The 15,284-nt window shown below is 39.2% G+C and overlaps 1 protein-coding gene across 3 annotated transcripts in view; it reads right to left on the bottom strand.

Moving 5' to 3' along the window:
• The window catches only part of MANBA (mannosidase beta), a 54,899-nt gene that overhangs the window by 31,751 nt on the left and 7,864 nt on the right, over positions 1–15,284 (bottom strand). For 2 of the 3 annotated variants that reach the window (XM_051619807.1, XM_051619809.1), the window contains exons 1-5: positions 14,874–15,271; positions 6,953–7,047; positions 6,351–6,456; positions 4,243–4,413; positions 1,535–1,658 (exon numbers count right to left, since the gene is read on the bottom strand). In XM_051619807.1, coding sequence (XP_051475767.1) covers positions 1,535–1,658; positions 4,243–4,413; positions 6,351–6,456; positions 6,953–7,047; positions 14,874–15,170 — 793 coding nt within the window. In that variant the 5' untranslated portion in view covers positions 15,171–15,271. Of the gene's footprint in view, positions 1–1,534; positions 1,659–4,242; positions 4,414–6,350; positions 6,457–6,952; positions 7,048–14,873; positions 15,272–15,284 lie in introns of those variants that run through there. The other variant, XM_051619808.1, reaches the window with a different exon arrangement.

The raw sequence follows: 15,284 nt of genomic DNA, 5'->3' as shown, positions 1-15,284 counted from the left end.
TATTTTTGTATACCCAACTTACTAATCACTGCTATCTCTTTCATGTGTATATTCTAGCTCTCCTTCCTCCAGGAGAGAGAGAGCTCACTCCTAAAGACTTACATTCAGCCCTAGTGTGATTTTCACTGTCTTCTGTAGAATGAAGAGGAATAAATGTGTTCCCAAGTTTATATGACATTCATTATCCAGGGAAGACCAATTTTCAGAAACGTTGAAAGAGTTAAAAAAACACCCAACACACCCCACAAGGGTTAGCCATCACAGTGCCCTCCCTTTCAAGGGCATATATAAATTCTAGCCCACTCCTCATTGCATGAACTGTGGGGTCTAGGCACAGAAATCAAGAACAACAAATCTTTTACAGACTCAGAGGCCGAAAGGCTATGACACCAAATCTGATGAGCAATATAACCATGTAGGCAAGTTGTTAATTTACGCTTTATTTTTCAAATGCTATTATGCTTTAATACTAACCTGGTTCCAAACCACTTTCTGCTGAACGAAAGATGTTTGCTCCCTCCGCTTACCCAGAGAGCAAGGCCCTACCTACCAGAAGGTGGAGTTGTCGGAATGTGGGAGGATCCAGAAAAGACTTTACTGCAACTAAATTTTAGAGAACACAGCGAGCCTGTGCTGGGGCTTTCCATGGAAATTCCAGTCACGTTAATTCTAGCTAAGACCTGCAGCTATTTCAGGAAGCTTTAAAAGCAGCCAGTGAGTGACGTCTTCCGCTTTTATTCATACAGAACAACTCTATTCCCAAGGGCTGAAATTCAACCCAGTGCAGAGGTCTCACGTGCTAGCCTTTCCTCCACTCCACTGAAGGCTGGGCTCAACACACAGTGAAAGAAAGCGTGCGGGTGGTCTACAGTGAGGCATATTACCCCTTACAGAAAGTTTCCATAGAAAATTAACTACTTTTGCTCAGCTGCAATGATCTTCAGGACAAAGGAGAGGAAAATCAAAGACCACGTCAAGGAAGGAAACCGGTTAGGTAAGTTAGGTAGCAGGAATGCAGAAGCCTGTCCTCTTAAATTGCAGCCTTAATAAATTATCCTTGCATAGCACGACTGCTCTTCTTTCTCAGACTTCAGGTTGTGTCCTGAAGACTCAGTGCTCTTGAAGCTGCTTATTGCGCATTTGTCTTACCAAGATGAAACTAAATTCCCATAGCAGCTTTGCCTTTGTTTTAAATGGAGTTGAGACAAAAGTGAGATGTGTTTATTGGGAGTCTTGGTGAAAACACATGCCAATTAAAAAAAAAAATTAAAAAAAATAAAAGCAGGGTCTAACTTCAGCAGTTATTCGGGGATCTTCAAGCCAAAAAAGATTCTGAATCTAATATTTTAATCACTACTGTTTGTACTTAAGTACTGTTTCAAGACCTAAAAGGGTGTGCTGTGTTAAGGACCATATACAAAGTCATAATAAAAAAATAAAACGTTTCCTAAACTGACAGTTAATTGAGCTTAACAAATAAAATGGGTTGTTTTCCAAAGGTAAAACAACAATAAAAAGCAGTAACAACACTTACCAAAGAAAGAAGACACAGAAAAGTAAATCAGGTTATAATGGTTATAGGCTTCAATCCTAACATCTTTCCAGATTCCTTGAGTGGGAAAAGAAGGGCCCCAGTCCCAACTAAATGAACACTGTTCCTGGAATACAGAATTATTAAATTACAATTGCCTGCTTTTAATACAGACGTTCATGCTGTGCCAGAAACAAAAAAAATATTTGCTATCTAGAAATAAAATATCGCCACGCACTTAAGCTCTTTTCCAGTTTCCATAAACCCAGAAGAGCCTACAGTTCTCTTATTTCTTGACCAGAACTCTGCTGCTACTACGTAAATTATATTAAAAAATACAAATTTGTATTAGACATCAATGCATAGCAAAATTTTATATTAGTGAGAGAGCAAAATACCACCTAGCTCACCACTTATAAAAAAAAACAAACAGTAAAGATCAAAAAAACAAACCAGCAGATTACTCTCAATTCAGCTCTGAATTATCTTATTTTTTAATGTCAGTATTTAATTGTATACCTAAAAGACAAAGTAAGCAGAAAACTGATGGTTATGAATGTTAAAGTATTCTAAAAGAAAAATATCAAATTAAAAATTGTGGGTATATCTGAAATACTTTATCCCCTATTTATTTTGTAACACCACAGATTAGTACAAGGAAAGAAATATTTACGTCTGGTGCATTTGTGTAGTTCAGTCATGTTCACTGTTTCTCCCTTTTTATGGTTCTCATACAAAAACAAAGGGAAGATGGTTGAGAAATAGCCTAGTTCTGGTTCTAACATCAGAATAACTGTCAGAATTATAAAATGCTGTTCAGGAAGAGAAGCACCTACAATGCTTTTTAAACCAGGTCAGACCTGTAGATAAAAAATTTCTTGAAGATATCTCTTCATCTACCTCTAAGCTTCACACAGCCCCGGCCCCCAAAGCAAATACAATAGATCTCCTTAAAGTCTTGTACAGTGACCAACAGTTCTAAATTTAGAGACTAATAACTTACAGCTAAGGCATACTAATTTTGGCAGACAACACTGCACAAGTCCAGCCTATCCCTTGCATCACTTGAGTCAGCCTGCCTCCCTATCAGGTTGCAAAAGAGCCTTTCGGGAAGCAAGCACTGTACCTATTTCAAGTGTAAAAACAGAGATAACATGTTCTTAGAAAACAAGTCAGATTGAAAACAATTTTTCCTTGATAAAAAATCACTGACAGATTGTCAGGTTTCACTAATAATATTGCAGAGACCACTATCAGAAATAGTATGTCATAAGAACAATTCTTGTATTACTGAAATACATTACCAGTGAAAAGCTTGCATCTTGTTAAAAATTCCTGTTTAGATTTAGACATGTTTACTGCACTTAATACTGAACCTCAAATGTGTAAACAGCTCTCCATTATTTTAAGATGGTAAGCAGCCAGCCTGCTTTAGCAATGTTCTAGTATGTTTGTTTATTTTAAATGGGACATCACTGCTGTTGTTGCCATATACTTTGAGCTAAAAACGTTTCTGGAAATGTCTGAAGCAGCTTCCAAGTACAGTCAACTCCTTTGAGGAAAAGCGCTAGGGTATTTTCTTACAAATTTAAGTGTATAGTTCAGTAAAGCTTAAAAACATTCCTGGCTAATTTTGCTCTATAAATAAAACTACAGCTGTTTAAGTGCCTTCTGCCTTCCAAGTTCCTCTCTGCACTGATTTCTAAGAAACAGTGGACTGAGAAGAATTAATCAACATTTTAAAATGTAATGAAAGTAAAAGTAGCAGCAAGTAGTAATAAAGACAACATCTTACTGCTGAAGGATCTTCCCAGAACAACATGGAATCTACCTCCCTATTAACAAATTTTAAAGGAAATCACATCTGGGTTTAGATTAGCAGGATTCCAATAATTTTTTTGAGGAGGCTCTAAAAGGACTTTATTTAAAAGATTAAAAATAATGAGCAAGAAAAGCATTTAAGTGGAGACAATATGCAGAAACACCCAAAAAGTAATTCCAAAATAAGATCACCTAGCCATTGTCTCTAGCTGCTGAAAAGGTATCAGAAATATGAGATACTACTCAAATGATAGTTTGCCTTGAGTAAGTTTCAACAGCAGTGAAGCCAGGTCTGAAATCAGAGTTTCTGAGCTTTATTTGTTGTATATTACATTGTTTTCACTATGTACTTACAAGCCACACCTCACAAAACCATAATGAGAACAGGTCTTCTGTTAGATAACACTTCTCAGAACATGCCTGAGCTGCCCAGTATAAATAGCACAGCACATGAGCAACAGCGAACACTCACAAAGCTGCTTCACTGAGATTTTTACAGCCTTGGCAATCTACACTGGTATTTGCAAGTTTGAACGCTATTGTCAGCATACATGGCTAAACCCACCCAGTGGATCAAAATGTAATGATTACACATTTCCCAATGCTATCCTGCTCTCTTAGCAGCAAGTCTCCTTGCTGACTCCTTGATGAAAACAGCCTTTTAAACATTTTTATCACCTAGATATGAAGCTTGGCCTTTCTATGTCTCTTATATTATCACCACGCTAGATTACACGTTTCTGAGAGGGACAGGAGAAGGAAGCTGCAATGAAAAAAAATGCCCTACTTATAAAATGACATTGCAGGTTTCAGGATACATCTATAAGGATAGCACATGGTGCATTCCTCTTTCCAAGCCTGAAGCCAGAGACAGACAATTCTGCCCCTACCTTTCTGATGAAATTAGCATGGCACTCTCCTTTCTGCACAGGTGGAGGGCACGCTGGGGGGATGCTGTATGCTTTGTGATACCTGCTCTGCTCTGCTGCATATGAAATGGCTGATAAAAAACGGACTTCAACAAAATTGACCTCCTTGATCACGCTGGTAATATCAAAGCTCTAGGTAAACAAAACAAAACAAAATCATTAGAGCACTGACATTTATTTATGATATTTATAATCACTGTTACATTGGAATTTAAACACCATACATATATTATTAAAAGACATTTGAACTATAGTCTCAGCAGGCTCCGATTTTGAAGGAAAAGAAAACCTACTTCTTAAGCTGAATAAAGAAAATACACAGTAACATCTCAGATACAAGATGTTTCCAGGCAAACCACTTTCCCCACACTGAACCCCCATTGCAGCCTGCAGCACTGCTTGCACACAAAAGTGCTTGAAGGAAAAGGATGGCAAGAGAATCTTTACTGTCCTTCCTCGCTCAGAATTCATTTGCACCTTTAGAGAGACACCTTGCTCTGACTCCAAAAGCTGATCTATATAGAAGTCCTTCCAACTCACACTGTGTCGCCAGCTTACCTACTGCAAAGTACTGAGCTGCCTTTTGCATGAATGCTGCAAAGCTGAATTGCGTGCCACCTGTACTCTCAGGCCCAAAATGTACAGATACACATTCCATGCCAGCACCAAATAAAGTATCTGGGAGCTTCCTCACTGGCTCACAAAACCCCCTTCAGTGTGGCCGGACAGAAGGGTAAATGTTTGGTTTCAGAATTATCCTGTGCTATCAAGATGATACAGTTCCAAAGGCTAATGCTCATTTCTTCTTCACAAGTGTTCATTTGTGACAAGCCAAGTCCTGGCAATTTTTTCCAACTTGTAAGTAGCCCAGCTAGCATCACTTACCATGTACTTACAGTACATCTGTACCATACTGCAGAAAATTACAAAGCAAATAGTATGCCCCATACAGAGCTTTCACTGAGTCCTCGCAGATGCAGTTGTCTTGTGGAACAGGTGAACAAAGCAGAAGTCTGGGTCACAGTAATCCTAGATTCCATCTAATACAGTTCATTATGGTTTTACAGTGAAGGCCATTTCATGAACTGTTACAATCTGACACAGAATGAAGTTGCAGAAATAAAGGCAAAATAATATCTTTTCCCAATTCTACAGAGCCTGCTATTGGCAATTCTTTACATATTCTCCAAAGACTAAATAATTACATTTTCATAAAAGCTCTGTGAAATTTCTTATTTCACAGATGGTAAAACTAAGTCACAGAGAACCTACGTGATTTGTCCCAGGTCACACAGACCCAGGTGGCAGAATCTAGCTCCCATGTCTTGGGCCAGTACTTCTGCAATAAAACCTGCCAGAATGGTAAACACTGAGATATGAAGACACCAGATTACCTTTGTAATTCACTTATTCCACTAGCATTGTTCCTTTAACTTTTCCCTTTTTTATTATTTTGAAAGAAAAGTCCCTTATGCTAGTACGTGGAATAATTTTATATTTTAAAGCTATAAAATTAATTTGAATGTTTTTGCCACTCTCAGTATCGTTCCATAAGTATTTTCATGCTGACACAGGCTAAGCCCAAAAATGCAACACAATGTTATCAAAAGCCCAATATAAAAGTCAAAACCCCTATATATAAAAAAAAAAGCAAGCACGGACATACTTACAAAGGCTTTGCAACACGTCCATTTTCATTTCAGTATTCACATGTTAACCATTCTAATACCAATTAGTAAGCAGATTTACAGCTAATATAACAGATTCAAGCTTACGTTTTCTTGGAGCTGTGACACATCCCAAGAAGCAAGACTTATATTATTAGCTGAACTGATCCTCTTGCATAGGGCCACTCATTCAGAACAAGACACATTCACCTCTAGATCTGATCCTGCTGCTACTGAAAAGGTAAGTACACTTGTCTTTCAGTTATCTGATTACACATGCAGTCTTTAGGTCAACACTTTCAGCATTCAAGGACCTATTTTTATGTATACTTGAAAGTTCTCAGCACAAAAGGGCTTTGAAGCAAAAAATGAAGCACCTTCAGAAATAAACTTATTACTTACATATCTGATGAACATGTTGTCTGTTCTCCCAAGAGTTATATTGTTCATCAGGATCTCTGATACTGTATCCAATCCCTCAAAAACCAAATTCACTTTCTGCCACTTTCTACAGAAGATAACATATGTATAAAAAAACGTTAGAATACCTAGAGTTAACAGCCCACAGGAGATAGACAATAAGAAAAAAACATATGTCACCATTATCTTTAGAAGCAGTTGTCTCAATTACCACTAAAAATGTTTGACCTAGTGTGGCTACGTTATATCTTTAAATAGTCAAATTAAGATGACAGCTGAAGTGGCTCAAGTCTGCAACACAGCATGTTCACATACTCACCAGCTATCAGATGGGCTACCCTCCAATTAGCCAAAGTATTATCCTTCCTTAGTCGGCAATTCATAAGTAATTTTTAACAGTTATAAAAAGTAGGCAAAAGCAACTACTGAAGTGTTCTTCTGCAACAGCTTTGCAGGTCTACATGATTGCCTAATTTGTTTTTTTAGATACAAAAGTATTAAGCAGATTTTGAGCTGATGGATTAACTAGAAATTCTGCATGAAAGATGGCAAAGAACTATTTTAGACGTATCTTTACTGCATACCTGATGTCAAAAGGAGTTTGGAATGACCTGCTATAAGTCCAGTTATCCAGTGAGATCCATCTGTACATCATGTCATTAAATCTATAGTACGGATCCTAAAAACAGACCAACAAAAAGAACATTACAAGACTTATTTAGTAATAGTGTTACTACATGAAACGCATCATAACAGCCATCAGATGAGTACTTTTACTTCACACAGTCTGCAAATGCAAAATCCACCTTATTTACTTAGCCCTGATACACCTTTTCACCTTCAAAATAATATGTAAAAGGAAAGTTTTGGTAGTATTTGACTTTACTTATATAGGTCAAAACCTGTTTGCTATTATCATTCATATTCAAACTAGAGGGAGCAGGATTTGTTTTTACATAAGAAATTACTGGGCTGGAAATAAAAAAAAAAAATAAAAAGGACAGCTTGTGACTTCATGAGAGAACCAGAAACACAGAAACGTGATCACCCTCATAATGATGCAGAAAGTAAGACTAACAGGATTTTAAAAGGTAAAGAAACTGCATTTTAGCCCTCTAGAGAACGCAGTGAACGAATGTCTACAATTTTAAATAACTGCAAATACTCCAGTTGTTTCTTGTTAACTAGTCTGAATGTAGTAAGGCTAAATTAAATTATTATATGTGGAGGGAGGAAGAAAGAGAAGGAGAAGCAACACAGTTTGGTTTGTTGTATAAAATTAAACAACTACTTTTGAGAAGAATGCTGCATTTATACTGAATGTGTTCTTTACCCTTTAGTCACACTACTCAGGAAGAATAAAGGCACAGTGGGTCTCAGCTATGTCCTTGACCTTTTTGGCCAAGTGAATATCTGGATTCACACTGAAAAAAAATCTTCCCCAGCTTGTTTTTTTTTCCTTTCTTGTTGAAGCTCCATTTTTCTCCTCCTTTCAGGAGTCAGTATAGATGCTAATGACACTTCTGGAATTGAAATCTTCTAAAAAACATTGTTTCATGCCTCATAATTACTTTACAACTAATAGGGTCAGGCTCTGTAGTATGAACACAAACCTATTTACACAGCAGAGCAAAATCATAACATCTAAATTACTGTCCTCAGTAGCATAATCTCTTCTGGAGTCCCACAGCAATATATACATCACTCCTTGAGCCCCTACAGAGGGAAAGTTGTTGCCTCGCCTCTACATGCTATGCTCAATCAATCAAATTTCTTACTACAAGGGAATAAGAGCTCAGAAGGAAAGGTCTTATTACCTCAGTAAAATAGTTACCTCCATATTGATAATACAGTGTGTTTGCTAAAAGTCAAGTAATATGAGCTTACCAGAACAATTACTGAATTTTAAGATCCATACCATTACTTTTATATGCAAAATGCTTGGGGAATACATCTGAGACTTTTATTAAGATCCAAAATTTAAGGCTAATAAATGCATATTAAAATGCAAAATTCAGGCTCATAAAAGAAACTCTGCTAAGTTTACTATATTGAGACAATGAAAGGCAAGCATCAGATGTCAGAGACCATGAAATCCCACAGAATGTCCTTAAAAAGCATATTTTTAACATCTGTCTTGCTTTAACATATAATGCTATTCTATTTTAGGTTATGCTTTGGAAAACGTGCATATTAAATTTCAATTGTTGCCGCTTGCATTTGTGAAATATTTAACAAAAGGCATAAGATGCAAGTTGTAAATGCTCTAGCAACAGTAGACTGTAAAGCCAAAATCAATTTGGTTAGTGGTCAAACAATCAGCACTGGTGCCTCATCAAAGATCAGGACCCTGCGTAAAAGAAACCTGCACTGTTTCTCCATGGAAATATGAATACCAAGATGTTAATGAAGAAACACCTGCCATCTAGAGAACACTAAACTGGCTGTTTAGCAGCAGAGAGAAATGTAAAAATGTTTCATCGGAGGCAGAAATTACATTATCAGATGGGCTCTTCAGAAGTCTATAAGCAAAGCTGCTTGTTAAATCTCAGAGCATACTGCAGATCCTTTTTCCTGAAGGGGCTTTCTTCTTCTTTATTAGTCTAAAGCCTTCAAACTTCAAGAAATGCATTGACTGCTATAGAAGGTACTAATGACTCATATAAATGAATCACACAAATGCTGTTTCTTCCTCACAGGCACCCACCTTTTTAGATGGGAAGCTCCTAGTTCTGTGCACCTCTATATAAAACTTAGCAGCTTACTGATACCACTGCTATAGAACTACTAAAACAGCTTATATATCACACAAAAAAAGCTGTTAAATGCTAATACTAGTAAGTAATTTTAAGCACAACAAATGTTGCTTGTTGTAAAATGAATCACATGGCAATGTTCAAGGAATGCTTTTAAGGCAGTTCTCAAGGTTCAGGAAAAATGCATGACCACAACAAAGTCCTGTAAGAAAGGAAAATTACTTTTCCAATACACTTTCAAGATTATTGACTTTTCATTATTAAATGCAACTGTTTTGGGTGCTGCAACATGCACCTCTAGATGTCAAATTGTCTGGATTTATCTGAAACAGAATTTAATCCCACATTAAATCAGCTCACATTAAAAATAAAGGTTTATTTCAGAAAACTGGATGAAAGAAAGAAAAATGTAAAGCTTTTTAAGGGCACTGAGAGAATTTGAAAGATGGTAGAAAATAAGACTGCACATGTATTAAATACACCTCACATGAATTAGCCCCACGTGTTCCTAGGCACTGCCAAGCGCCTAGATGGAAGCTCCTCCTTGCAATGACTTTGAAGGGATATTGAAAAGCTACAGTCATAAGAGGTAAGAACTTCTCTTGTTAAGCAGGAAATGGATGAGACATAAACACATCAGAAGTGAGGCTCAAAGCCCAAGTGAGGGAGTTGTGCCAGGCATGCTCTGGCCCCATGAAGGGCCAGCTTCAGGCCCCCATGCAACCAGGAGTCCAGAGGAGCATGGCACAAACACCTAAACTACACTAGACAGAGTAAGCCAGATCCAGGCGGTAGATCAGCATGTAATGAAATGTAATAAAGAGGAAAAAAAGGATTATTTTGCCTTACCCTACTTTCTTGTATGCTCTAATTTGAAACTGCCTAGCATGCTCTTCTCTCATAAATCAACTCTGCTGGTATTTTATGATGTACACCATAAGAAAATATTGCTGATGCAACAGATTACTAAAAAAAAAACAACTTGCAAGTGATGTTTCATGATTTAGAATGTAATGATTTTGCTGTTGCCAACTTCAGACTGGAAGCTAAATACTGTAGATACTTATCCATATCCACGCTCTCCTTGATATCTCAAGCAATAGCACATGGGACATTTGTACAATTTTCAGCAAGCCCAGATTTGTATTTACAGCTTTAAGTCAAGCTGAACTAACAGTAGTGACAAGCGCATCGTATGCTTGGAACATGAGTTTTGGAAATCCATCCTAAAGGGATTCATTTTCAGTAGTTACTCTAACAAAGCAGTAAACTACATGTCTCCTTATACTCAACTATTTAATCAGTTGAGTGCCACAACCTGTTAGAACCACAAGATAACCACTTTAATTGTTACCTAGTTTGCTCTGAAAAATCTAAGTTGCAATGAAGTGTCAGAAAATACACAACAACATATTTTATAGAAATGCAGAACAAGCTACAAAAAATACATGCTACTTTACAAAACTGAAGAAATATGACTTAAGATACATAAGCTTCTATAAGTTGTAATACATTTTAATATCCAAGTATGACCAAGACCACTGTAACACTCTGTATCTGGTGCATGCCCTTGTTGTATAACAGGACAGAAACTGCAGTGTTACCAGTCCCTGTATAAGCATCACAGTTGCAGGCTCCCCACTTTACAAATCGAAGTGACAGCTAATAACACAAAACAATCTTTCTGTATGAATGCTAACAGCTGGCAGATGAGAAAACCCAGCTACAATAGCCATATTAATCGGAACTGAAAATTTATGGGAGTCACTTGCCACTAGAAACAGCATCATGCATTACATGCTAGAGGATATCTATTTCTAGCACAAAGATTTAATGCACAAGTTATCTGCTGGTACATCTTGCTTATCAGAACTGTACCTGAAAGAAAATACTACATTGACAGTAGTTACAAATTAAATCTTCAAACAAAATGGTTTCTGGAAATCTTTTTCCAGAGATGTAGGGTTGGCAACAGGTTTTCTGCAAGTCTGTATAATGTCTGTGCTTTGCACTAACTTTATTCAAGTGACTATGACCACTGTTTATGTGCATTTCTCCTGTATTATTTTTGTTTGTTTAATTTTACACTTAAAGAGTAGAAAGAGCTACAGAGTCCTAAGGAAATGTTGTTAAAACAAGCCAGCTTAACACATGCTTGGATGTTTGGATCTTTTTATCATAGTTAATCCAGCATGTGAACTAGGCTGCTTGAACACAAAAGTAAATACTGCTTGAGTAGGAAACTCAAAAGTATTGTCGCCAACAGCATTTTCTAAGATACGTGCATTTGGCGCACATCAGAAAGATGTGTTCATCCTATACCTATTTTATAAGCCAAAGAGTAAAGACATCTCCAGAAAGAATGCTAAGAGGATCCAGAGAGATGACTAACAAACCCTCCATTTCAGAGAGATGTCTTTAATTCAAACTTACAGCCTGCACAGATAATTAAAGTAAGGCTACAGACATGCGATCAGCTAGAGCATCCCTGGACAGAAACAGTTTGTGCATCAACCTAAAATTGAAAATAACAACACACTGATAATTAAGTTGTTTGCAGTTTACTCTTGCAATCTAAGCCACATTTTGCAGGCTTAATATCCACCAGCTTATTCTTGCTGCTATCCTTTCCCTCATTTATGAGATGCCCACTAAGCTACATTGTTGGAGTAGGCCCTCCCAAATTTTATTTTAAATTTCCGCTTTGAGTGCTAACCCATGGAAAATTCCCAAAGATACAGAGGCAAAGGATGCAGTACTATTTGCCATGATTTCTGCAAATTACACAGAAAAACACCACATGGATTTCACTAGGTTGCTGAACATAAGGGTCTTGCTCTCCAGAATTATTTTGTTCCCACCAGCTTTCTTCTCTTATTTCCTGGTACAGCTTTTCAGACCAATCGTCGCTTTTCTTTACAAAGCAGCAAGCTTTTGGATTGCTGGTCTAGTGACATTTTCAGGGGGACGAATAAAAATCCTACACTCTACAGCAAAGAGCAAAAGGAGCAAATGAAATAAGTACTTCAGATCAAAGCTTTTGTATTAAGACAACTATAATAAAACTCCTAATTCTACATGTGACACAACTCCAAAAAGGGGGTAATTTCCAGAGGCAATGACCACTGAAGAAACAGAGCAACCAGTGCTCTATGCCTCTAAAATTCAGGGTCTGTATGTGCTTTTGTATAAATAGGAACATAGGAAATTATCTTAGGCAACTCCATTTGAAAATATTTGGTCTTAAGTATTTTTGCAGCAATGAAGAACCTCAGGACAAACAGCTGAGCCACACTTTGCAGCATGAAGCCACATGTTGCTGTAAAGCATTATGCCACATCACTGACCCCCTTCAAACAAGCCAGGTTTGCTGTTTTGCAGAATGCTACAACTATGGTGGCAGAGACTGATTACATTTAACACTATCTGTGATACCTCTGAAATCTGCTAAAGTTGCTCCTCTATTTTGGTATGCTGTCTATTCTGTCTTTTAAACAAAAATGTGATTTTAAAACAATTTAGTTATCCTGGTGTAAATACATTTGTGAATGCCCCCTTCTGTAAACTGGGCTTTGCTAAACTAAGTACGAATGGGTTTAAATTGATCTTAAGTTACCAGCACACGCCTGTACAAACAAGTTCACTCGTTCTGAGCATGGAACTAGTCAGACATCAGTTGGGTCCAGTCCTGAGGTCAGCCAACCACACTAGTGAAGTGGTTTTGGTTAACTCAGCTCCTTGGCAGAGCTACTACTTCTAACACCACCAACTTAACAAGTTTTCAGACCACAGCAGGTTCATACCTGGCCATATCAGCACGTGTTTGGAGCAAGTTCGTACTTGTATTCACATAAACATGTTCTAAGTGTCCACAACCAACCATCTTTGATTTAATTAGCCAAGCACCCATCTACCTATGAGCAAGACTCATGCTGCTGGCCAGTGGGCTGACCAAGCTTCCATGCCTCTGTGCAGGCTCGGGATTCTGTCCAGGCAACATTTAGAGTTTATGATCACAGCCTCACTTCCAAACACCATACTGCTGCTTAAGGTTACTAAAATTACAAGTCAGTTTACAGCAATGCAGCTAAATTAGCAAACACATTTTGTCACTTCATAAGAGTATTTAATGTCTTTCACTACATCATTATCTTGTATGAGTCAGTGCACTGGTCAGCTTCCTGAATTCACACTTCTTACAGCAACACCTCCCAACACAGCCAAACACCTGAGATGTTCAGTTTATCTCATGTACTTTTGTGTAGGAATAGGGCAGAAACTGGCACAGTTCTCTTAACTGATCCTCTATATATAGTCTACCTGTCCCCTGCACTTTTTAATACTTCAGAAAAGCTATTTTAAAACCTTAATTGTATATATTCAAAATGTCATGTCAGTTAGCTGTTAAAACAAGAGACCATTGTGGCTCAGCTTACCCCTTCTTAGTGTATTTACTTTACCAATGTTGACTATTTCTTTTATCTGGCAATTACACTCTTTGGAATCTATTATTAGTACTGGTATTCCCAACCTATGCCAACACAAAACAATGCTAGAATTATCCTGCCTGGAGTGGTGTCACTTTCTCCTTATGCCTCTCTAAGTTTAGTCAGTAGAGAGTAAGATAATGATCTGGAGAGTAAAAATAACAGAAAATATAAAATGCATGCACCCAGAATGCATTTTTTAAATAAATGCTGTACAACAAATGCAACATTGGGGGCACAGTATAAATTAGTTAACTTCACTAAGTTTTATTTATTTTTCTTGTTCCAAGTACACATTTCACTTTCTGTGTATTTCCTTTTAAAAAGGTATCTTACTTTAACAATGTTCCAGTTAGTGACATGTTTCTTGTCAAGCCTGAGTGACAAGCAGCTTATGCTTGTGTCTGGGTACTTTGTTACCAAGCTACAACTGCAGTTCTAATGATTTCTCCCAGGAAGCAGTCACTATGTTTTCACAAATCTAAACACTAAAAAGAATAAAGAGTAAACAGAAGCAGCAAAGCTTCTTAACAGTGTTAAGGCAGAAGCTAGACTTCTAAATGTACCAGCTTTATATTCATGTTTCAGAATATACTTCCCTTGGGCAGCATGGGAGTATACAATCTCAACTGTTCATATGTGCTGTGCTAGTGTTAAAAGTGATTTTTAAGGGACTAAAACGCCTGAAATCCCATAATGTCTAAATATCCAGATATCTTGCATCAACAAGTCAAACTTCAATAGGGTGAGTTTAGCTTTTCATTCTTATGAGGCAATAGTGTAGGTAAACATGACTTACATGCTGTGATGATACTGTAAGTATCCGGTGTCAGCACCTCGGTTGCGTGTCAAAACCACAAAATCTTACACAGCATAGGCTTGCATTTGTATCCCTGGCCCAACATGGGACTACTCTGCCATGGGGATACAGCAGCTACAGAATCGTTTGCCACTACAAGGGCTATGGACAGGAAGTCTGGCCGCTGCACCAGCAATGCTAGCAAAACCTGCAGTGGCTAGGAGAGAGCAGTGTTTTGGGGGCTGAGACGGCTGCCTTACATCACGCTTCTGGAGATCTCGCACGGGGAGCTGTTTTTATCGGTCGTGGCAGGCTGCCCACTTGGGAGCGGCACTGCAGGTGCGAGGCTTCTCCTCGGGCGCCACTGCACCGCAGCCCCTCCGCCGGGCTCTGCCAGCCAGCCCCACGCGCGGCCGCGGTGCCACCAGCGGCGAGGCCGCGCCGGCGCGGCTGCCCACCGTACCTGGATGAGGCCCTGGCGGTGCAGGGCGGTGTGGACGCAGCCCGGCACCTCCCCTCGGAGCACCACAGAGCCATTCCCGTTGCGCAGCCACCAGCTCCCCCGCAGGCTGTGCACCCCCGGGGCCCCCGCTAGAGAGGCGCCGGCCCGGCCCGCCGCCAGCAGCAGCAGCAGCAGCTGCGCAGCTCGGCCCATGGCGGCTCCCCCCCGCCTCCCAGACAGCCGGCATGGCCGCCAGGAGGAGCGAGCGGGCGGCCCGGCGGGAGCGACGGCCCCGCGCCGCACCCGCCTCACCCCCATAGCCCGCGGAGGCGCTGCTGCGGGACGACGGACGGACGGACGGACGGGGGAGAAGCGGCCTCCGCCTCCCCGGAGCGCGGGGGCGGCCGTTGGCGGCCGCGCGCCTCCTCCCGC

This window comes from Apus apus, chromosome 4, assembly GCF_020740795.1.
Source record: "Apus apus isolate bApuApu2 chromosome 4, bApuApu2.pri.cur, whole genome shotgun sequence".
In the NCBI taxonomy this organism is placed as follows: Eukaryota; Metazoa; Chordata; class Aves; order Apodiformes; family Apodidae; genus Apus; species Apus apus.
This window is presented reverse-complemented; position numbering and strand designations above follow the sequence as displayed.